The following is a 24,939-nucleotide window of genomic DNA, read 5'->3' as shown; positions in this document are numbered from 1 at the left end:
AATTGCACTTTCCCAATTCCCTCCATTGGAAATGACCCTATACCGGAGCATCAGCTTGTCTGTTATTTTTTCTAACTGTAGTAATACTCTCAAATTGCTTCAGAATAAAACAACTTTTCCCAATTAGAGTTACTTATCTTCATAAACAGCAGATTCATGAAGAAGTTACTCATTCCCCAATAACTGCTAAAATAGATTTGAAGCAAGTTTCAACACATAAGGATGTGATAAATGGTAGGTGGTAATAACTGTGGAAACACGTTTGCTATCGTACGGAATGCTAGAAATAGTACGTTAGATCACTGCCATTAAGAGTGATAAAATAGCAGGTTGGACTAAAAAATTCTTGCAGCGTGGCAGGTCTTGAGAAAAAGCTTTCGTAACTTTGTTAATAATAATACTTGGCATCTGTACAAATGTTCAAAGTGTTTCACGTGCACTATCTAGTTGTAAGCCTTACAACAACACTGAAATGTAAGTCAGTATTATTACATACACACACTATTAGACAATAAAACTATGACAGAATGTCTTGTAAGTGTTTCTTCCTGTTGGGCATATTTACATCTAAAATCAGCAAGAGTAATTATATTTCCTTAAAACAGGGATGGGGAGCCTGTGGCCATGAAGATGTCCCGGACCACAATTCCCCAGCCAACATAAAACAGGATAATTGGAGTTCCAGTCCAACAACATCTGGAAGGCTACAGGTTCCCCATCCCTGCCTTAAAATGTAAGAAAATGTAAACATGAAATTATTTTATTTTTTAGACTTGGTTATGCTTGTAGTCATAAGTAACCACCAAAAAGGTAATTAATTACCCACTATGAATGTAATCTATGGTGTTTGCTTTGTTCTTAGCAATAATGAAAATCTGGAAGGCAGAGCTTCAATAACGTATGTTATACTTGCCTTCTTTGCAGATTCTGAAAAAAGGACACCATTGTTTCCAATTATTCCTACCGGATAACCAAATATCCGAGCAAATCCTAGAGGGGGAAATGAGAATAAGAGAAAATTGCACATGTATCTCACGATGAAAGGCTACTAGCATAAAACATTTCAACACCTTCTGAATGAAATCAATATTCTAAGAATAAGAGTTTTAGGCCTACAGCCACAATTCTTCCATATAAATTATATGAATTGTTAATTTTCCGCAAGCTCTTACAAAGTATTTTTAAAATGCAAACATAACCATATTCCAACATATTAAATAGTAGCAGCTTCATACCTGGCGTTCCTCAGGAATTGTAAATAAAAAACAAAAAAATCAGTTCAGTTTTGAAATAAGTGGGGGAAATAGGTGCAGTTTTGAAAGTTCAGTTCACCATCTTGATTTAAAATGGCATCTGCTCCCTGATCTCAGGAACCATTATGCAAATTTGGTTCTGATATCATAAGAAGCGTCCAAGTCCATAGCAAACAAATAAACTACTTTCTGAAATGTGTAGCAGGAAATTTGATTTCTAATCACTTAAAAATAATACCTGTGATTAAGGTATCCCCGTATAAGGCTTTAAATTCATCAAATTTACTTCCATCCACAAGTCTAGCAATGACCTTAAGTAGAAAAACAAACAAGACACACAAGTTCATTCTTCGTTACAACAGATAATATTTTTAAGATCACATTCTCTTTTGTATTAGATTGATATTAAATTCCAAGTAACTGGGCTTCATTGCTACCAGCTGAAGGAACACACTAGGCTGAATGTGTCTGAAATTGAAAGCCCAATTATTATAGAAAGTAGTTGTTATCATCACCGTCATCAGTCACCTTCTTCACAATTGTCTCAAGGTGATGTACAATAAAAATAGCAAACAAAAAACAATTAAGCAGCAGATACATTTAAAACAATACAAAATAGACAATCATGGCAGCAATATTTTGTATTTATACCTCTCTAACATCAAAATTTCTTTTAAGCTGCTCTCCAACTATCCCATAAAGTTCATCAGCAGGAAACAAAGGTTCTTCTGATGGTTCTATTGTCACCTGCAATAATTTAAAGTACAACACACACACACAAATTAATCAAAACATTCATCAATATTTTCCTACAGGCTTCCAGAGTCTCTCTCTATAACCAACTCAGGCTCAAGTGTTTGCATCTGAGTAACAATTCATTCAGCATGACAGTTAAACTTATCCAGGATTCTTAGAACTTTTCTCTCTTCCTAAATTCCAACAGTAATTTACACATTTCCAAAACAGCTTTATTGCTCAATTCTGACCTAAAATTTGTTTATTTGTTTTGTAATTATATATTTTATCATTGTAACTCACCTTGGGACCCTATTATTTATTAAATTAGTATACCACCCTACACCCACAGGTCTAAGGGTGGTTACAACATAAAATCACAGTATAAAAACATAAAATACATAATAAAAAATGAAAACAAACCCCCCCAATAATCCCCCTTCCCCAATACATTTTAAAAAGACATTGGATATAGGAAAAGGTGGGTAAGAAATCAAATTAAATAAAATATAGAAAGAAATTTGAACCCTGGTTAAGGGACTGGGAATGGGGTTTCATATATAGTACCCGGCACCCTATTTTTGCACAAGTTTTGCTGTGAAGAAGAAGAAGATGAAGAAGAAGAGGAGGAGGAGTTTGGATTAGATATCCCGCTTTATCACTACCCCAAGGAGTCTCAAAGCCGCTAACATTCTCCTTTCCCTTCCTCCCCCACAACAAACACTCTGTGGGGTGAGTGGGGCTGAGAGACTTCAAAGAAGTGTGGACTGGCCCAAGGTCACCCAGCAGCTGCATGTGGAGGAGCGGGGAAGCGAACCCGGTTCCCCAGATTACAAGTCAACCGCTCTTAACCACTACACCACACTTGCTCTCCTTAGTCTTAGCCGCTAGGGGGCAAAAGAGGCACACTGGACTGTGCTGAGACTTAGCAGCTGGCCTTTGCAGAAATTAGCCTTAAAGCCCAATGGGTCACCCCTGGAGAAGGAGGACAGACGGGGGAGGGCACAGCAGGGCTCTCCTCCCAACTCTCTCTCCCTGAGACCAAAGGCGGCTTTTTCTTGCAGGTGTTTTCAGCTTCAGCCCTGCTCAAGTAGGTGATACTACTATGCTCCTAAACTCACACTGAGCACCACAATCCGAGTTCAGGAACACCTGTGTTTTCATGACAATCACACATAACCCTGGAATAGGAAGGTTAGATGAATTTGTGTGCGACAGGAGGATAGGAATGGATGGTGTATGCTATCCTAAGTCCCACTACAAGTTAAATTGTAGGTCTGAAAAGGTCATAGTCTAATATCTAGTCAGGGCCAGCGCAGGCATAACTCTTCACTTTCTGAACTAAGTTTAATACATCATCAGACATGGACAGACCTGCTTACTCCACCTCCCACCCCCTCCCCCCATATGAAATCCCCATTAACCTTGGTGCATTGAATGATATATCTGTACCTACATAAAAGCCATGGTTGAAGTTCACTCGGAGTAGACCTATTAAAATTAATGGACTTCACTTTTTCATGTGCATTAATTTCAATAGCTCTACTAAGTATCACTTCATTGAATACCAACCCTTATGTCAAAATCTGGCCTAGCGTAAACCTGGCTAGTGACCGTACTGATAACACACTGCTCCAGGGATAGTGTTAAGAAGGGAGGATGGGTGGAATCCAAATGGGAGAAGGGAGGGGACACATGAGCTTGCGGTCCGCTCTCAATCTAACCATGATTAAGAAACCAGCTGTCTTATGTTTGCAGTAGACCACAGTGCAAACGGAAATTTTTAAATGCACAGCACTGCTACCAAAGCCACATTCTAAGTATTCTATTTCATACATCGCTTCCAAGGAAACTGAACAAAACATACTCACATCTACTTTCTTCTGGTAATTCAAACTTCTCACCACTTTCCTTGCTAAATGGAGTGCATGGTTATCATCCAAAGCATAGTGGTCAGTTACACCAGATTTTCTGCACAGATTTAAAATATATTGTTATTAAGCAATATATTTTTATTTACTATTCAATGGTGAAATATTTTTGGGAGCGGGGCAGGGAATGACATGCCATAGAACCCAAACACAAAGGGAACTTGAGAAATAAAGGGCAAGCATTTAGCGGTAATATCCATTGATAGCAGAAGAGCCCACCATTATTTAAAGCAAGGTGAATGCAACAACAGTTCAAAGCAACATAATTTATGGCACGTTCCATTAAAATGTACTGAAGGTGGAGGAGAGTGTTTTGTTTTACCTGCAGTGAAGATCAGCACCACCAAGATCCTCTGCTGATACCTCCTCCCCTGTTGCTGCTTTAACCTAAAGTACAAAAACGAAGTCTCAGAACAGAAGTTCATAGAACCAGGGATGATATTTATGTATTTAAAGCAATTTTAGCCCATAGCTGAAAAGGCTTCCAGAATAGCTTCCAAAGATAAGCAGCAATGCAATTATGTTTTTTTTTTAAAAAAGTTAACTACAATAATCTTTCAAATTTTCAGGCTTTGGACCCTGCCTGTTACTTCCCCCAACTCTCATCCAAGAATCTCTTAAACCAAATCCATATAAACCAAGGTCTGAACCTAGTAATAAACACTGGCCTACACAGTTGGTTTGTGTTAACCTTGGTTCAGACGTACTGCTACATAATGCTAATGCTGGAAAGAAAAGAGAGGGAACTCAAGCTGGAAAGGGAAGACGGGATGGAGCACTTTGGACTATGCCCAGTGGACATAGCTGATTGAGTAGAGTATTAAATGCCATAAAAATATAACCAAGTAACATAAAATCATTATTATGATTATTTAAGAAGCACTATTAATATGTATGTCACTTTATAAAGACTTCCAGGATCTTATCCAAAGTTAAACAGTAAAATTGGAAGAACATGTGTTCAGTTCTGGAACAGATTTAAGGGTGATCATATCAGGAGACAAAGGTTGGTATAGTTAAAGCTATGGTTTTCCCAGTAGTGATGTATGGAAGTGAGAGCCGGACCATAAAGAAGGCTGATCAAACCTCTCCATTCTTAAGGAAATCAGCCCTGAGTGCTCACTGGAAGGACAGATCCTGAAGCTGAGGCTCCAATACTTTGGCCACATCATGAGAAGAGAAGACTCCCTGGAAAAGACCCTGATGTTGGGAAAAATTGAGGGCACAAGGAGAAGGGGACGACAGAGGACGAGATGGTTGGGCAGTGTTCTCGAAGCTACCAGCATGAATTTGACCAAACTGCGGGAGGCAGTGGAAGACAGGAGTGCCTGGCGTGCTCTGGTCCATGGGGACACGAAGAGTCGGACATGACTAAACAACAAGAACATCAGGAGAGAAGACTGAAAGAGTGTGCCAAAGAAGACACAGAAAATGGGGGAGAGGCAGTGTTACATGGGAGAGAGCTCCAAGCATAAGGGAAAGCAAGGAGAAACTGCAGAGTTGTTTAAGGGAGCTGGAGACTTTTTTAATGACTGTGGGAGTTGTAGCTGAAGGAGTGGGTCATGGGGCATGAATAAATTTAAATGTAAGAGTGAGGGATTTTGTGCTGGATCCAGCATAAGAGTAAGGAATTTGTGCTGCAGCTAGGAGTGGCCAATCCTTGAAGACAAATATAGAATCATTTCCCCAAAACGTAATTTTAATATTATCTGATGCTAAGCAGAGCCTGCCTGCCTCAAATCTCCATTTCCATTCAACTTAGCAGCCTCAAAGCCACCTATTTTTTTAAAAAAACATTTGTTTCAAAAAAAAGATTTTACACTTAAAACTAATCAATAAGCTCTGAGTCTGTTCCATTTTTCTAAAGTGATATAATTAGTGCTGAAAATTCAAGCAGGAAATTAAGTAACAAATTAATTAGGGCTAAATGGCAGAGTTTCGTCATCCAACAATTCCTATTGATTTTCTGTGTCTGCTTCTGCTGATTACTTTTGTACCAGAACACTATTCCTGACCCAGGAAAACACTTCCCACGCTGAAGCCATTATCCCTGCAAGCTAAGCAATGAAATGTGCATGTTTCAGCTTTGACACCGCATCATCTTGGTATGTAAAAGAAATCTAGGTAGTGGCTGCCACTTTTTATTGAAATATATTTCAACAACTACAAATTTTCAAATTTCTAAAAGTTCCGTATCATGTTTCCCCTTTAATGTGTTAGAGCTTTGTTTTTAATTAAGGACTGACAAAATATTGGAAAATGGATGTTTATAATTAAAAAGCAGGAAGGATATAGTTAAGGAACTAATAGTTTACTTCACATTGAAAAGGTTACAGGAAGGAAATTATGGTGCTGGAGGAGACTCTTGAGAGTCCCATGGACTACAAGAAGATCAAACCTATCCATTCTGAAGGAGATCAGTCCTGAGTGCTCACTGGAAGGACAGATCGTGAAGCTGAGGCTCCAATACTTTGGCCACATCATGAGAAGAGAAGACTCCCTGGAAAAGAACCTGATGTTGGGAAAGATGGAGGGCAAATGGAGAAGGGGACGACAGAGGACGAGATGGTGGGGCAGTGTTCTCGAAGCTACCAGCATGAGTTTGAGCAAACTGCGGGAGGCAGTGGAAGACAGGAGTGCCTGGCGTGCTCTGGTCCATGGGGTCACAAAGAGTCGGACACGACTAAACGACTAAACAACAACAACAACAGGAAGGAAAGTGGCTGGATGATAGAAGACATATTATCTCAGACATTTTCCTCAACTATCTGGGATACAGCTAGGGCAGATATTGTTTTTGGTGTGACCCCGTTTCTTCATAGAAGCCTGTGACACAGTTATATGTTATAACAAAAGCAGGAAATCCTACAAAATCCGTTCAGAACCATGCACTCACCAATGGAGGACCTCCTAAAAAAATAGTCCCTTGCTTGCCAACTATTATACTTTCATCAGCCATTGCAGGGACATAGGCTCCTCCTGCTGTACATGAACCCATAACCACGGCTATCTGAGAAAACAAACAGAAAACACAGCGTTCAACAGAAAAAATATATACTCACCAATGGGCAACTTCATTTCCTTGTAGTCTTGCAACCTAACGTGCAGCAACTGGCTCATATTTATTTACATCTAGACTAAGTTTGTAAGCTGATCAGAAGAGGAATAGTTCTCTTTAGTTCTGCCAATTGGATCTTTAAATTATGCAAGCTGCTGTGTAAGGTTACCAGGTGCAAAGGAGGAGCACGTCACTTTAAAGTCTGGAATGCATCAACAGCGTGCATCAATGAGCCTTTCTTGGTTGGTACAGCTCCCCATAGTTCTTTGGACTGAAAAGGACCACTGCAGCATGAGCGTGGCAGGGACCACTGCTGCACTCTCAATGCTGTCTTGCTGCCTCTGAACATATAAAAGTGATCAGCACAATCTCCTGTATTGCAGAAAAAAGTATTATTCATCTGTTTCTTTCTAAAACCAGGCTGGAAAACCTTTTTTATATGGAAGGTCATATAAAACCCATTTGGGGGCCACAGCAGATATTGGGTGGAGCCAGAGCTGTTAGCGAGCAGAGCTACCCATATTTCTCTGCTATCTTCTTTTTCTCTCTCTCTTTTACCCTGCACCTGTTGGACAGATGGAGCTTCAAGTGCTTGTAGGCACAAAGACCAGCCTCTGCCCTCCACCTCCAACTGCTCAGCAAGCAGAGAAAGCAACTTTGGCAAGTGGTGTCCAACACTCCCCTCCAAGGGGTCTTTCCAGGCAGCGTTTTATAGAACAGTAATATTAACTCTTTCTTTAAAGATTCATTCCAGCAAGGTAAGAGAGGAATATTGTCCCAACTGGGACACTCAGACCTCTAAACATGAAGCGCAAAGAATGACATTTTCACCAAATTAGTATTACCATAAAAGCATAGAAAGAGCTTGAGAAAGCAAGCAAGAGAAATGAAAGGATATAACCTTCCACCCTTGCTGTCTCAGTGGGCATTTATTGAAAGGAAATGCACTATGCAAAATCGAGGGTAAATTAGGCATCATCATTGACTGAAAAGGCCCCCTTTATGTTGATTATGAACACTGAAGGCACAGGACAAAGTGTTACAGGCAACTATTCAAATCATTAAGGCATTTATGAGGGATTTTTTTTTTTCTTAGTTTGAGAAAAAGGCAGGATTATATTTCTTTCAAAACAGAAATATAATTCCACAAGAACAACTTAGGGTACATATAGGTAACAGAGCTGGAGGGTGGGGGCAGCAATTACATCGATTTTGTGATATTATCTGAAACCCAATCATTAAATTACATGCCTCTAGGACTATGACATAGTTTGATGAAATTATTTTCTTGTGGCTGTAAAGGCCTCGTTTCTTATATATAACACAATAATCAACAACCAAATGAGGGCCTTGATTGGTTTGAAAAATGGTTTCGGAAACAGATGTGATGGGCCTTGGTCTCAGCAAAATCTGCTTCTGCATTTAGAAAATACTTTAAAAGTGGTATGCAGGTGTAGTGGATACCCATATATCACCTACAGTCCAACCATGATGCTGGTGATGATGTGAGAGTAAGGGGACTTATTATCACAGCAGGGTTGCCTGGTAATACAGGTATTTGGGGGACTCAGAAGTATCCAACGTAATTTAGGCAGCCATGGATTTTACGCCCCAATTGTGTTTACTATCCATCTTTCGAGGCCTTGAATGTTGCTATAAAGACCAAAGATTTACTAACTATTCTTTTAGTGGCCACTTGGTTATCTATAGGTCAAACCTGGAAGGCTTTACAGAGACTATCCTAGACTTAAGGTATAAACATGTATTGTGACTGGCTATCACTGAGAAAATAACTCATAACCTAGTGATAAAAGGAACAGAAAAACTGGACAAATGTTGTGCAATATGGTGCTCATTTATTCAATATACAAATTAAACTGGTCTTCAATGCAAACTCTCCCAAGCATCTTTGTAGATATGACTATGCTGAACAGTACGGTTAAACTATATTCTTTCCTGGGAATGACTGTCTGTGATGGATAAAATAACTTTTGTGCTGTCTCCAGGATATTATATGCTAGACATGTGAGTAATTTCTATGAATTAATAAAAATCATTTATTTTAAAGTATAACCTGATAGCTGTTATCCTGGTGGGTAGGGTTGCCATATTTAAAAAAGAGAGAATCCAGTTTATCTGTCTGTCTGTCTATTTATTTATTTATTTAGAAAGGTTTGTCTGTTATCCTGGTGGGTCAGACCAATATATTTATCAATCGTCCAAGAAAAACACAAAGCCCCTAAATGTGTAAGGGGCATCTATTTACTCACAGATTTACGTAATATTAATTTAACACAGGGGAAAACATCCTCTAGTTTATTAGATTCCCACTTTGAAAGAATTAAGACAGACAGCCACTTGGCAGTGGGAGAGCAATGAAAGAGGGAATCCAAAATACATAGAGCTAATCGGGGGGGTCATTGCACTCTGAAGAAGACTCGTCATCTTGCGGTCAGGCAAACCTTTCTCTTTCCAGGCTCAAATACAAGGAAAACCCAGTTGGCCAGCTTGCAGAAACAGTCAACCGTGCATAGTACTAACTGGCTGGGACCTGTGGTATCATGAATCCATCATCACCCTTCTGCTCAGCAAACATTTGCAGCTTTAAAAAAAATAAAATGATTTCTCTCTCTCTAAAAAAGTTCCAAATGAAGTCTTGTGAACTTTTTTTTTAAAAGGAGACAGTTTTCCTAAATATTTGGAAGGAAGGACAAAGTGAACCACTAAATCAGTGTTCAAAGAGGCAAGTACGTATTTTGATTGCAGTGCAAAAGGTAAAACAATGATGTGCAGAAGCGGGGAGGAGAATGCCAATTCCCGTTTTGACGTACATCAGTACACACTCAAAGCTTTTCCAGTTAAATGGTGATGGAGTGGGGTAAAGCCATATAGGTCAAGTGCTAGCAAATTGCTTCCTGCTGTTGTGCCTCTGCTTCCAAGCATAAGATCAGATATGGTCAGAATAGTTTCTTTTAACAAGTTGTACAAAATAATTCTACCCACTGCTATGTGTTTTCAACAGCACATGAATAAAAGAAGAAGAAAAAATGTCCCTTTGAAATACAACAAAGAAAAAGCAAAGAGGTCTGGGTTTAACAAAACAAACCTGAGACAGTTTTCTTGTCAACTCCAAACACACACAAGAGACAAACACTAATGTGATAAACAGAGAAAAGAAATTCATGAGTGTCCTAAATAGCAAGGATGACTTTTAATTGACATTTTCCATTGTAACTGAAAATTATTTAGTACTCAATTCCATATGATGCATGTCCCTGTCTATATAGTTCCCTTTACAATCCAGCTTAATTATATTCCTGCTTTTATTCTCAAATAAAGTTACCTGTGGAATTCTTTGTGAAGACATGCGTGCTTGGTTATAGAAAATTCTACCAAAATGATCACGATCGGGAAACACTTCTGCCTGGCGTGGTAAGTTTGCACCTCCAGAGTCAACTAAGTTAAAATAAAGATTGAACATTGATAAACAACATATTTATCTAAACATTACTGGAAACCATTATTCCCTGTGAGGAGGACAATGAGAAATCATAGATGTTTGAGGCAAGGAAAGGCATGTGCTTTCTTCCCCTGTTCAAAGTCCTTAATCAGCCACTGTCACTGCAAGCCAGAACCCTTATATGACAATTGCTTGGATGAAGGGTTGTCCTTGCCTCCAGTCCACAGCCCTTTATCTAAGCAAGTGCCACCGAAGGGAAGAACAGGGTGGGCTCCAGCACCTGAAAACGGAAAAACAGGCAGCTTTACTCTAGACAACAGCTGCTTAAAGCCTAGCCTTTTTGGATGCTTAGATGAAGCATTAGAGACGTACAGCCTGATTTGCAATTTGATATTTGTGCTCGATACTTTGCTCCACTGTACTGCTCTGAATTGTTTAAACAGTATGTAATGTGTACAAAAAGTTTACCGTTTCCAAGAAGGACGCACACACAGAGGCTTAATTTAAGCACCACATCTAAGCTTAGTTTGCACCCATTATAGATCATGGTATAAAAAACTGTGTGTGGTGTTCATGAAAGTTGTTAACTGCATCAGGCTCTCTTGTGAGAAAAGGTGGGATAAAAGAAAAATAAAGAGACATACAACAGACAAACTACAGTTTAAAGCTACTAGTGTACATTTGTTTTCTGTCTTCAGCATGCAGCTTCAGAAATTCATTCCCATCATCCATGGTGTTTGATGAACATAACTATGGTTGCCAAATCAGACATAATGCCAAACATTTGTTAGAGCAAACCTTGATTTCCAAACCCACTTCAAACCAGAGTTTCCTATTCAGATTTGCCAGCTGATGTTTTGTCAATTCTTACACCAAGCCAAACCATAACTGAGCTTCCTTAACCACATTTTGGTGAGTAAAAGAACTATGGCTCCACAGCCCAACCCCTAGAAGGGTAAAAAAAAAAAATTGTCATTGACCATTGACAGCCTACTCTTAAAAATATAGCCTGCCTCCAACCTTAGCATATCAATTAATAATAGTGTTTGCAATAGAACTTACCTAAATATAGACAAGGGAGATTATTCTGCATTGCGATTTCTTGAGCACGCAGGTGCTTCTTTACAGTGATTGGATAGTATGTTCCACCTTTGACAGTTGCATCATTTGCAATAATCAAACACTCCACTCTGAAACACAAATGATTTTCAGCGACTAAATCTTTCCCAGTTGAGCAAGAGAATTGCTGGCATTAATCCTAACAAGACTGAAATCCTCCAAACTTTCATCCAAATAAACACACTTAGGTATGCAATGCCAATCATATCTGATAAAAGGTTTCCATCAGTCCTGTATCATGACATAGAGTGTTACACAAACATCTATTACACTTAAACTGAAGGTGACATTGCTGCATCTGATGTGCTGCTAATGAATCTTCAGAAACAGCTCTTAATACACAGTAACACAGTAATTCTGGAAAATAAAAAGAACTATGAATTGTGATCTCTTGAGATTGTTTTCTGACATTTTGTTTTTTGCAAGCTGTCAGAAAGCCAGAGTTGCAACCCACAAAAAGCACAGATAGTAACAGTTCTCACCCTGACACCCGTCCAATGCCTGTAATGATGCCACCTGCTGGTACCTCTTCATCGCCATACAGCTGGTAACCTGCAAACTGGGAGAACTCCAGGAACGGAGACCTGGGAAAAGATTTTTTAGAAATCTCAGGCACATAAGTCATATGAAGCATTTTAGGTAGGTAACTTTTCAAGCTCATAGATTGGCTCCAAAAACATATTTTAATTACACGTATTACTTATTTGGAATTTTTATTCCACCTTTCCATTCTCACACAACATATAAAGTAAGTTTTATATCTTGCCAAATTTTGAGTTATCTCACAGAAAAGTGGTATCTGCTTATGACACCATGAATTGGATCAGATAATTTTCATGGAAGCTGTTAGAGGAGCAAACAATTTGCCAGGTTAGGGGGAAAAAACTGAAGCTGAGACATAAATTCTATAGCAATGGTAGGCAATGTGGTACCATGCAGATTTTACTGGACTACATATCCCATCAGCCCAAACCAACATAACAAATGGTCAAGGATGATGGGAGTTGTAGTCCAACAGTATCTGGAGGCGCCAAACTGCCTACCCCTGCATATAAAAACTCATGCCAGAAATAAGTTCATTCTTTAAATTTTCACAGGGCTCCCTGAAAAACTGGCCATATTTTGTCGTTATAATTTTTAGAAAATTAAAATAAGCATATTGTTAACAGGCCTGGTGTTAATAGGTAGGGAGTTCCAAAGTTTGGCTGCTGCCACACTAAGATAAATTTCTTACAACAGTAGAATGAGTATTATGTAGCACCTGTAACAGTGCCAGTTCTGCAGACTGAAGCTGTCAAGTGGGTATATATGGGGCAAGGCCACAAGTAAAGCTCCATCCTGGACCCAGGTGGCTATGGGCCATGTAAATTAATATAAGAACTCTGAACTGAGTCCAGTAGTGGATGAGAAAACAGCACAAGGTTTTTGAGCACTGGAGTCATATCCTGGCAATTGTCTGCCAGCATCAACATTCTAAGCTGCAACATTTTGCACTAGCTGGAACAGGCATAGGCAAACTCCGGCCCTCCAGATGTTTGGGACTACAATTCCCATCATCCCTAGCTAACAGGACCAGTGATCAGGGATGATAGGATTTGTAGTCCCAAACATCTGGAGGGCCGGAGTTTGCCTATGCCTGAGCTGGATCCTCCAGACTGGGCTGAAGGGTAACTCCCTATAGAGCAGATTGCAGTAACTGAATCTTGCAGTTACCAATGCGTGAATCACTGTGGTTAGATTATCCCTGCTCAAGGACAGACGTAGTGAACATACCAACAATAGCTGGTAAAAGGCACTCCTAGCCACTGAGGCTACTTGAGCCACCAGAGACAAAGATGAGTCCAGGAGCAACCCTGAACTCCAAGTACCTGTTCTTTCAGAGGAAGTGCAACCCCATCCAGAACAAACAAACAGCTATTCTCCCAGACACAGGAGCCACCAACACAGTGCCTCCATTTCCCCAGAGCTCAGGCTCTGTTTACTTGCTTTTAAATGTTGATAAATTCATATAATATTATTGTGCTATCTGCAGCAGGCACTGTAACCCTCCAACGGTGTGACTTTACCCCCAAAGGCACACTCTTCCATTCTCTCCCAAGACTGACAGATGCTAACAAGAACAACAATCATGATAGTACTGACTTCACAGCTGGTTACCAAGCACAGACATAATTTATAGACCCTGCTTAATGATGGCTACCAAAACAACATAAGTACACAATATTTGTCTTTCCAAATGACTAAATTCTAATATAATCTGAAATGGTTTACCATGACGTTAAAATCTTGGAAACAAAGCAATCTGCTAATTTAAATATCCTGTACATTAAAATATTAATAATGAAGAAGGAAGTACCCACCCAGGATCTATGAGTCTGTCAATTCTTTCTCTAGGTAACAATTTTCCTCTTGATGTGTGAAGCTTCCGTGCCTTCTCTCCACCACCTGTCATGCAAGATCTTTTATTATTCCTTGTGCATGGAGCTGAACAAATAGCTCACTCCCTTTAGCAATAATCAATACTATTTTATAATCAAAGACATTAATAAAAGATGCATTATTTTCATAAACTTCTGTTACTTGTATTTGTAATATATTACACCGATGCTAAACAACTGTTAAATGATACTATTTCTGTCTTTTTCTATTAAGTCCTAAAGCAATGACATTTTATCATGGTAAAGGTAAAGGGACCCCTGACCATTAGGTCCAGTCGTGGCCGACTCTGGGGTTGCGGCGCTCATCTCGCTTTATTGGCCGAGGGAGCCGGCGTACAGCTTCCGGGTAATGGCCAGCATGACTAATCTGCTTCTGGCAAACCAGAGCAGTGCACGGAAACGCTGTTTACCTTCCCGCCAGAGCAGTACCTATTTATCTACTTGCACTTTGACGTGCTTTCCAACTCCTAGGTTGGCAGGAGCAGGGACCGAGCAACGGGAGCTCACCCCGTCACGGGGATTCGAACCGCCGACCTTCTGATACTGAACTCCAAATACAACCAGTTTCCAATTATACAATACTCTAATAGGAGAAAAACAGGACATACCAAACCTGATTTTTTCAGATTGCTGTTGGAGTTCTGTTACTAATGCCTTCATCCGTTCATAGTTTTCCTGGTGGAGAATGTTTCAATAGGTTAACTTATGAAAATGTTTAACCAGAGACAATAAATCCCACCCCCTTTTCTTCACTATTGAACAGTTATGTTTATAAACCACTTTTCTAAAACATGTTGTTAAAGCTAGTTAAAGGCTTATTAAATACATTTCAATTGATCCATTGTTTTAACCGCATTTTCTTTATACTTGTTTCTCTTTTGTGTATTTATCCCAGAGTTTCAGAAGTTCACACACACCAAATACCACTGTCAATTACTGTGCATTAAAGCCATCTTCAAAGGCTCTCCTCTGAGTAGCAACCAAAAAGAAAGTCTTCTCAGAGGGGGATTCACCTAGTGCCAAACCATTTTTTCAGTTGTCAGAAAACTACATTTTTATTCTCCCAGGCTTTCTAATTTATTTTTTAAGGAACATATGCTGTTATTTGTTTTATTTTATCCATAAATATTATCTACTTATTCTTTCACTGCCCTGACAGCTTTGCTGGAAGAGCTGCTTGGTGGGGAGACCAAAATCAAGAGTCAGAGCATTTCCACCTGCTTTTTTCCACCACCACGACCATGGTGCCTTAAAACGCTTGCCTGGAAGAGTCGCTAGCTGGAGAAGATTGAATAAAATATACATGGGGCTTGAAGGAGGAAAAATAATCTTTACTTCCCCATATCAGAGCTGGGGAAGTGAGAACATGCCAAATGAGCGCTAGGAGAAAGACTGTCTCAAGTGAGAGGTGAAGCTACCAACAAAGGTGTGCAGGTTAAATATGGAGAAGATCCTGTTACCTTGTGGAACTGAGATCCAGTATATACTGTTATATGCTGTTGTTATTCCCATGTTAGGCTTTATTCTCGCTCCCAACTAGGTTTACGCTCTTGAGTTAGGCAATTTTATTTGTAGACTTGCATTGATTTTTATTATGTACTTGCTTATTGACACTAGGGTTTTTTTGTAATGTTCATATTATGTTTCATTTTATTTAGTTTTTACTATTCTGCATTTTCCATGCAGCCAATTCAAGTTAACATGCCCTTTTGTAGTAATAATAATGGCATTTCGTGGGCTACAAACAAAAGCTTGTAATGCCAGTTTAGTCACAAGAAGAGCAGTGGAGGGAGGGGTGTTCAAGTGTATAAAATAAACCCTACAACCTGAACAATGACCATGGGTCAGTCTCTGCCTCAGTTATTCATACCTGCCAAGCCTTAAAAAGGAACTACTTATGGTTAAATTATATTTTACATTCCATCACTCTATTGATGTTAGAATATTATTACAGAATGATAAATAAAAATGGGATGAATAAGAAACTTTTTATACTATTTATTTCCTCTGAAGCTACACAGCAGCAACAGTCTCCTTTTTCATAAGTTACTTCCAGTTTTATCCACTATACAGTGGTACCTCGGGTTAAGTACTTAATTCGTTCCGGAGGTCCGTTCTTAACCTGAAACTGTTCTTAACCTGAAGCACCACTTTAGCTAATGGGGCCTCCTGCTGCCTCCGCGCCGCCAGAGCACGATTTCTGTTCTCACCCTGAAGCAAAGTTCTTAACCCAAGGTACTATTTCTGGGTTAGCAGAGTCTATAACCTGAAGCGTATGTAACCCGAGGTACCACTGTAGTTTGGATTCAAAGATCTACTTTGGCCACAGTCAAGGACTTGTACATGCCCAGAGGGATTTCTGGTTCTTTCTCCCATTTGTAAAACAAAATGTCAGTTTTCTGCTCAGTTTTTTGAAGTCTCCCAAGTCAAATATGGCTTGCTATAGGGAATCAAAGGTTGCCATTTGAGAATTGCCAATCCAAAGCTCCCTTAAGGAAGCCTCAGTCTTGCAAATTCCTTCCTCTCCTTGCATGTGCCAATTCCCTACTGTTATATCTGAATTTGCAAGCCACGGTATACTGTTATAACCAAAGCAGGAAACGATATACATGCTTGCTCTCCAAATGAGAACTGGAAGCCATGATCTGAAGGGCAAATGCAAACCAGTTTGTTGATGTGTAGCAGAAAACTATGATGTGCCCAAAGCCAAAAGTCAGCAAAGGAGTCAGGCTGCCTAAGCCCAAGCTTGATTCATGCAAGGGATAAGCCATGGTTTGGCATTATATACAAACTGGATCTTTGTATTTAATGAATCATGTACAATGGGATCTGAAAAGAACTATGAACTTCATGTAGCCACAGCAAAATGTAATTGAATCCATTATTATTTTCTCTTTAGTTTGACAATGAAAACTAAAGAAGCAGAATACTAAATGTATAATTATTAACACACAGGAAAAACAAATGGTGCATTACAGGAATCTGCTGCCAGTTCTGTCCCTGTGACCTCATCAATGAATTTAGATTCCTGAACTAACACATAGGCTTTCTGTCTTACCAAACTATTTTTCCATTTATCCTGCCTTGAAAACTATCTTCCACCCAGCCTTGTTAAATCTTCAGAAATGAACAAACAATAAAGATCAAGAAGGGCAACTCATGATTGCCGCTGCACCGTTTCTGAGTTTGCACAGTATCTTGCCATATTACATTTGCTCAGAGTATGAGCACCTCATGGAAGGAACCTCACATGCTGGTGAAACAAAGTGTACATATTATGACCTTCATAAATAATAGCTACACCTGTTCAACAACTAACAACATGGGCCATCTTGCTCCTTGAATGTTATACTAGATATACTTGTGAATAGTTGTTTATTAAGCATAACTGGATACATCAGTCAAAACAAAAAAAATTTCTTCCAGTAGCACCTTAAAGACCAACTAAGTCAGTTCTTGGTATGAGCTTTCGCGTGCATGCACACTTCTTCAGCTCATACCAAGAACTGACTTAGTTGGTCTTTAAGGTGCTACTGGAAGAAATTTTTTTTGTTTTGACTATGGCAGACCAACACGGCTACCTATCTGTAACTGGATACATCAGGCTTGCCTTGGCCATTCACTTGAAACTTCCTTTTAAATAATTTTAAAAGAAAATCCAAAACTAATCAAGACTCACAATGAGATCCTGCAGAGTACTAACAAGGAACTAATTACAAAGGAGCAAATGGCAGTGGCGTAGCGTGGGGGGTGCAGGGGGGGCCGGGCGCACCGGGCGCAACATCTGGAGGGGCGCGCTAATCTAGTGGAAGAGACTTGAGTGCTAAAATCCACAGGTTAGGGGGCGCAAATTACTTGCCTTGCCCCAGGTGCTGACAACCCACGCTACACCACTGGCAAATGGAAGTCCCAAATGGACTTCCAGCAAGCCACACTGCCACAGCCACAAAACCTTCCATGGTCCTCTCTTCTCTCTGTCAACTATGTGCCAGATCCACTAGCTGCTAAACCCTACTACCGTATTTTTCCTTCTATAACACGCAGATTTTTTCTTCTAAAAAGGAAGGGGAAATGTCTGTGCGTGTTATAGAGCGAATGTGTGGTCCCTGGAGCCGAAAAATCATGCAAAAATCAAATCGCGGCGCTGCACGCTGCACGAAGAAACGAAACCTGAAAAGAGGAAGCGGCTGCTTTCCTGCATTCTGCCTCAGGGTCTTACTGCCCACCCTCCTCTGTTTCGTTGCTGTGTTTGCTGAAACGGAACAAAGAGCAGGGAAAGCCCCTCCCCTCCAGGCAAGCTCCGGTGCTGCTGGGGGAGAGGGAGAGAGAGGGGGGAAGGGAGAGAGAGAGGGGGGAGGGGGAGGGAGAGAGGGGGGAGGGGGAGGGAGCGAGAGAGGGGGAGGGAGGGAGGGAGGGAGGGAGAGAGAGAGAGAGAGAGAGAGAGAGAGAGAGAGAGAGAGATGGCTGGCTTGGGTGGGGGGAAACTTTTGCCTTTCTTTCCTCCCTCCCGTTAAATCCCTCTCCTGCATTCTTAGCCAGCTGCTTCTCTGCACACCCCTCTAATGTCCCTTCTTTGTTTTTCCTTCGCTCCCCACTTAAAATGTGGTTACAAAGCATGGATCCTCAGGATTTTGGCATTGGGTCACCCCAAATTCACCATCAGATCACATAGCATGTCCATGGCTACAGCCTGCACCAAAAAAATCACGCACCCACTGTTGCCTGGGGCTGCAATGGTGCAAAAATGTGGTTAAAAAGCATGGATCCACAGGGATTCTCAGGATCCTTGCATTGGGTCACCCCAAATTCACCATCAGATCACATAGCATGTCCATGGCTACAGCCTGCACCAAAATAATCACGCACCCACTGTTGCCTGGGGCTGCAATGGTGCAAAAATGTGGTTACAAAGCATGGATCCACAGGGATTCTCAGGATCTTTGCATTGGGTCACCCCAAATTCACCATCAGATCACATAGCATGTCCATGGCTACAGCCTGCCCCCCCAAAATCACGCACCCACTGTTGCCTGGGGCTGCAATGGTGCAAAAACGTGGTTACAAACCATGGATCCACATGGATCCTCTGGATCTTTGCATTGGGTCAGCCCAAATTCACCATCAGAGCACATAGCATGTCCATGGCTACAGCCTGCCCCCCCAAAATCACGCACCCACTGTTGCCTGGGGCTGCAATGGTGCAAAAACGTGGTTACAAACCATGGATGCACAGGGATTCTCAGGATTTTTGCATTGGGTCAGCCCAAATTCACCATCAGATCACATGTCTGTGGCCACAGCATGAAGCACAAAAATGATACATCCACTGTTTCATTCAGAATGTTTTTTCCCTTGTTTTCCTCCTCTAAAAACGATGTGCGTGTTATGGTCAGGTGCGTGTTATAGAGCGAAAAATACGGTATGTCAGACTACAGTTATTATTATTTATTTCATTTATGAATTACTTCACATGTGGCATCCTAAGCGATTTATAATACAATAGAAATATAAAGAGAGCAACAGCATATACAGTGGTACCTCGGGTTAAGTACTTAATTCATTCCAGAGGCCCGTTCTTAACCTGAAACTGTTCTTAACCTGAAGCACCACTTTAGCTAATGGGGCCTCCTGCTGCTGCTGCGCAACCAGAGCACGATTTCTGTTCTCATCCTTAAGTAAAGTTCTTAACCCGAGGTATTATTTCTGGGTTAGCGGAGTCTGTAACCTGAAGCGTATGTAACCCGAGGTACCACTGTACAAAACGGTTGAAACATTTGCATTTATAAAAGCAATTGGGGGGGGGGGGAATGTACAGTAATTTAAAACAGCAATGCCACATATATAAAATCCACTCAAATCCAACACAGATACCAGCTGGGATAAAAACCTGGCCTCCTGAAGGAAAAATGTCTTCAACATGCTCCAAAAGGCCAATAATTACCCTTGAAGGCAGTCCAGAAACTGCGGTCAGTGCAAAATGTAGCCACAAGACTCTTACTTGGTTCAACACATCCAAGCCATATAATACCAATTTGGAAGAATTTTCATTGGCTGCCTATGGTGCTTGTTGGCATCCATCTGCCTTGAGAGACAACGGAGTGTGCTCTTGGGGGTGAAGTCAAAATGCTGCATTAGCAGCACCAAAGTGACCTCCCTGGGGCACAAGTCTGGGCAGTGCGTATGGAAGCCCTGGGCTGCCCAGATGACAAAATGCTCTCTCGGCCTCACTGATGTGGTCCAAAGGAAAGTAGAGCAATATCTTGGGCACCAGCTTGGCTGTAGGAGTTGCCAGAAGGAAGCATACAAGGCACCATCCAACTGTCACAGGGACTGTACTCCAGATTTGTGCAAGGCTTTAGCCTTTTTTTCTCCCAAACATATCCCACAAGTAAACAGAGGTTTAGAATCAGAGTTTTCCTTCTCTCGCATTGACAAGACTCATCTGTCCCTTACTTCCCTCTACAGCACATGCAAAAACCGGCTTCTTAACCCTTGGAGCCACTATTGGTCTTGTCTGCTCAATCCACCAGAGCCCATCTTCGCATGCAGGCGAAACTCTCACTGAAGGTTTGAGACCCAACAGCTACCTCCACCTGGTTTAGCTGGTCAGCCAAAGCTGTGAGTATATGGGCTATTAGGCAAGGGGTAGTACCTCTGGGGTAGTGTGTCCACCTTTGGTCGCCACCCTGCACTCAGCTCTCACCTGTGGCTCCTAGAAGCTGTCAGCATGTAAGGTGCTTATGTTAGTGTAAAAAGCGGTAACAGATTGGGACCCAAGTTCCTGAAGGGAGTGCTTCTCCCTTACATCAAACTATTTGATTTGATTGCTGGTGGGGTCAAGGAGATCAGAGCATGTGACACCCATTTTGTACTAGGAATGAAATTCTAGTTTCTCTGAAGCATCCTCTCAGGTTCGCAACATGACTGCTCTAGAACATATTTCCTTCTAAAAATGGGAGGTGGAGAGATTATGCTGCTGAGTGCTGCTCTTTGGAGAAATAGATCAGCCACCTTATTGACAGCTCGTACAGTGGTACCTCAGGTTACATACGCTTCAGGTTACATACGCTTCAGGTTACAGACTCTGCTAACCCAGAAATAGTGCTTCAGGTTAAGAACTTTGCTTCAGGGTGAGAACAGAAATTGTGCTCCGGCGGCGCGGCAGCAGCAGGAGACCCCATTAGCTAAAGTGGTGCTTCAGGTTAAGAACAGTTTCAGGTTAAGTACGGACCTCCGGAACGAATTAAGTACTCAACCCGAGGTACCTCTGTAGTTGTAAGGATGAGCTTCTGCTCGACTACACCGCTGCCTATCTCCCTGCCAAACTAGGCTAATGTGGCAAGAAGGCGTGGCAGCTGTTGCGCTCCCAGTGAGAGAAAATGCCAAGTGTGAAGCTATGGGACGAGACTTCTACACTGATTCGGACTACTTTTAGGACCTACACTCCGAATTGCTAGGCATGGTTCCCCATATTGGGAAGAAGGCTTCTAGCCACCAGAAAGGAACACAAGCCCCGTCTTTCCCTCCCTTTTTAAACTAAGACCGCGCCAGGTACGAGCAAGCGAAGGTGCGCAGAGAAGAAACCCACGCGAGCTCACCTTGAAAGCTCTTTTCGCGCGCGCGTGTAGACTACCTCAACCTCCTTTAAAATAAAAGGAAAAAACCAAAAGGAAACGGGTCTCCTCCCCTCCTCCGCCTACCTGATAAACCGGGGAGGCGACGTCGGGCTGTGAGCCCACCGTGGCCACCTTGTCCCCATGGTAAGCGCGGCGGAGGGCAGTCGCGGCCGCGCGCGGGCAGCGAAAGAGCGTGCAGACGCGGCATTTCAGGCCCGGTAACATCGCGGCGGCCGGGGGAGGAAGGGCGGGCGGCGGAGGAACAACTTCCCGGGCCTGGGACCAACCTCACGGCCACTCCCCCCGCGTCGCCCAATAGAGAGACGGAGCGAGGCCTAGGCGGCACGAGGCCTTCCCCTCGCCAGGCGCCGCCTGCTTCTTCCTGGTACCTCAGACCAATGGAAGAGGCAGGCGAAGGGAACAGGAGGGGATTGTGGAAACCGACAAGCCGGCCCTCTCTCGCCCTCGGTTCCAAATCCCTTCCCGTCTTCTGAGGAGTGTCTTTTTCCCGTCCCTTTAAAAGAAGGCTGCCTTCTTTTCGTTGGCAACGTTGTTCTGACTTTTTAGCAGGTGTGCGAGTGGCAGAAGTTCACACCAGCTTTGTGGTGCTGCGTGGAGGAGTTTGGCCCCTTCAGTGTTTCCCAAACTTGGGTCTCCAGCTGTTTCTGGACTACAATTGCTTTCATCCCTGACCACTGCTAGCTAAGGATGGTGGGAGTTGTGGCCCCAAAACAACTGGAGACCCAAGTTTGGGGAACCCTGGTCTAGATAGTGGTGACCCCCAGCCAGCACTCGCAGATAATGGGAGTTGTAGTCCAACACCTTCTGCAGGACCATTCTTAACCGATTCCATTGCACTGGTGCTCACAAGCAAGGGTAGTAAAGGTAAAAGGTTTCCCCTTGCTGTGTGGCTCCAGCAAGTTGTATTCAGAGGTAGACTACCTCTGGTTGTGGAGGTTTTGTACAGCTGCAAACAGCTGGAGATAACGTAGCAGAAAGAGGTGGGGAGGTTTGCATAAAGAAATTAAGCCCATCAGCAGCTGTATCTTCCATAAATTTCACCAGTACTGTTTCAAAGTCTGCTGGAGCTAATTACTGTCATCCACATTCCGCGGCAGTGAAATAGTGAACAAAACAGATTACTAGTATAGAGATTCAGTAGTGGGACAAACTACACCTATTGGAATGCTTATTCATCATAGACCTGTTAAAAGTTCTGTTATGGAAGAAAACATCCTACCCTATAGGAAAATTAATGACCAGCCATACAGACTTTCAAATAAAAAGGAAGAAATGCAAACAGCAGTAGCCCATGAAACTAGATTGGTGCTTTCTGTTAAGCATGGAGAGAGAAACAGGTTTTGCATAGAATTATGTAATAGACACAACAGGTCTATAAATGTAATGAATGAAATGATCAATATATTTGACCCAAGTGAACAAGACACTGCTTTCAGCAGGGCAAATTGATTTTTGACAAATTTCCTTTTTAAATAAAATTAATATATGTCCATGAAGCTTAGCACAGCCCTAAAGCATACAGCATTTTGGATGCATGTACAAGGTTGCCAGTTCCACCTTCCAAACAATGCTGGGCCATTCAAAAAGGTACATTTGGTAGATAAACTAGGCACAAATTTATTAATTATCAACCTATGTATATATTGAGAATATTGTGAATATTGACCAGAAGCAAATAGAAGGGAAAGAAATGGAGGCACTGAGAGATTTTACTTTCTTGGGTTCCATGATCACTGCAGATGGTGACAGCAGTCACGAAATTAAAAGACACCTGCTTCTTGGGAGAAAAGCAATGACAAACCTAGACAGCATCTTAAAAAGCACAGACATCACCTTGCCGACAAAGGTCCGGATAGTTAAAAGCTATGGTTTTCCCAGTAGTGATGTATGGAAGTGAGAGCTGGACCATAAAGAAGGCTGATCACCAAATAATTGATGCTTCTAAATTATGGTGCTGGAGGAGACTCTTGAGAGTCCCATGGACTACAAGAAGATCAAACCTATTCATTCTTAAAGAAATCAGTCCTGAGTGCTCACTGGAAGGACAGATCCTGAAGCTGAGGCTCCAATACTTTGGCCACCTCATGAGAAGAGAAGACTCCCTGGAAAAGACCCTGATGTTGAGAAAGACTGAGGGCACAAGGAGAAGGGGACGACAGAGGACGAGATGGTTGGATAGTGTTCTTGAAGCTACCAGCATGAGTTTGACCAAACTGCGGGAGGCAGTGGAAGACAGGAGTGCCTGGCGTGCTCTGGTCCATGGGGTCACGAAAAGTCGGACACGACTAAACGACTAAACAACAGCAACAGAGCAGTAGTAGGTACAGAACACTGTCCACAATAATCACAGAGCTTACTGTTATTACATATGGCATACAGAACTTGCTGTTGCTAATATCTTGCTGTTGCTGGCGCTAAGAGACACTTCATCTGCTCTGACTAGTCTCAAAAACTGACTGTCTTAACAGGGATCAGTCTGTAGACACAGCTAGTTCTCTTAGACATACAATTTGTTAAAGCTAAATCACTTGCAATTTTGCAGAAAAACAAACTAGTTCTAAACAAAAACATTTAGGACAAATCTTTTAATTATCTCACTATCTCTACAGACAGGGACGCAGGTGGCGCTGTGGGTTAAAGCCTCAGCACCTAGGACTTGCCGATCGAAAGGTCGGCGGTTCGAATCCCTGCGGCGGGGTGCGCTCCCGCTGCTCGGTCCCAGCGCCTGCCAACCTAGCAGTTCGAAAGCACCTCCGGGTGCAAGTAGATAAATAGGGACCGCTTACCAGCGGGAAGGTAAACGGCGTTTCCGTGTGCGGCTCTGGCTCGCCAGAGCAGCGATGTCACGCTGGCCACGTGACCCGGAAGTGTCTCCGGACAGCGCTGGCCCCTGGCCTCTTGAGTGAGATGGGCGCACAACCCCAGAGTCTGTCAAGACTGGCCCATACGGGCAGGGGTACCTTTACCTTTTTATCTCTACAGACAGGCACTGATCTGAGCCACACTTGCTCATATTCAGGGAAGCCTGACAGTTAAGTCCAGTCGCGAACAACTCTCGGGTTGCAACGCTCATCTCACTTTACTGGCCGAGAGAGCCAATGTTTGTCCGCAGTTTTTCCTGGTCATGTGGCCAGCATGACTAAGCTGCTTCTGGCGAAACCAGAGCAGCGCACGGAAACACCGTTTACCTTCCCACCAGGACGGTACCTATTTATCTACTTGCACTTTGATGTGCTTTCTAATTGCTAGGTTGGCAGTACCATTTACTGTACCCTAAATCACCAGCCTTTAAAGAAAGACTTAACAAG

The 24,939-nt window shown here is 42.1% G+C and overlaps 1 protein-coding gene across 2 annotated transcripts in view; it reads right to left on the bottom strand.

Moving 5' to 3' along the window:
- MCCC2 (methylcrotonyl-CoA carboxylase subunit 2) overlaps positions 1-22,005 on the bottom strand; it is a 31,973-nt gene extending 9,968 nt beyond the window's left edge. For both annotated transcript variants that reach the window (XR_014556286.1, XM_083703227.1), the window contains exons 1-12: positions 21,695-22,005; positions 14,603-14,669; positions 13,917-14,001; positions 12,039-12,140; positions 11,500-11,627; positions 10,321-10,433; positions 6,816-6,929; positions 4,242-4,306; positions 3,860-3,959; positions 1,905-2,000; positions 1,492-1,564; positions 914-990 (exon numbers count right to left, since the gene is read on the bottom strand). Coding sequence is in view for 1 of the 2 variants with exons in the window: in XM_083703227.1 (XP_083559353.1) it covers positions 914-990; positions 1,492-1,564; positions 1,905-2,000; positions 3,860-3,959; positions 4,242-4,306; positions 6,816-6,929; positions 10,321-10,433; positions 11,500-11,627; positions 12,039-12,140; positions 13,917-14,001; positions 14,603-14,669; positions 21,695-21,835 (1,161 nt within the window). In the remaining variant the exon portion in view is untranslated. The remainder of the gene's footprint in view (positions 1-913; positions 991-1,491; positions 1,565-1,904; positions 2,001-3,859; positions 3,960-4,241; positions 4,307-6,815; positions 6,930-10,320; positions 10,434-11,499; positions 11,628-12,038; positions 12,141-13,916; positions 14,002-14,602; positions 14,670-21,694) is intronic.
- Between the last annotated feature and the right edge of the window lie 2,934 nt (positions 22,006-24,939).

This window comes from Podarcis gaigeae (assembly GCF_964106915.1).
Source record: "Podarcis gaigeae genome assembly, chromosome: 11".
NCBI classification, from domain to species: Eukaryota; Metazoa; Chordata; class Lepidosauria; order Squamata; family Lacertidae; genus Podarcis; species Podarcis gaigeae.
Note: the sequence above shows the minus strand (reverse complement) of the source record. Positions and strands in the feature narration are given on the sequence as shown.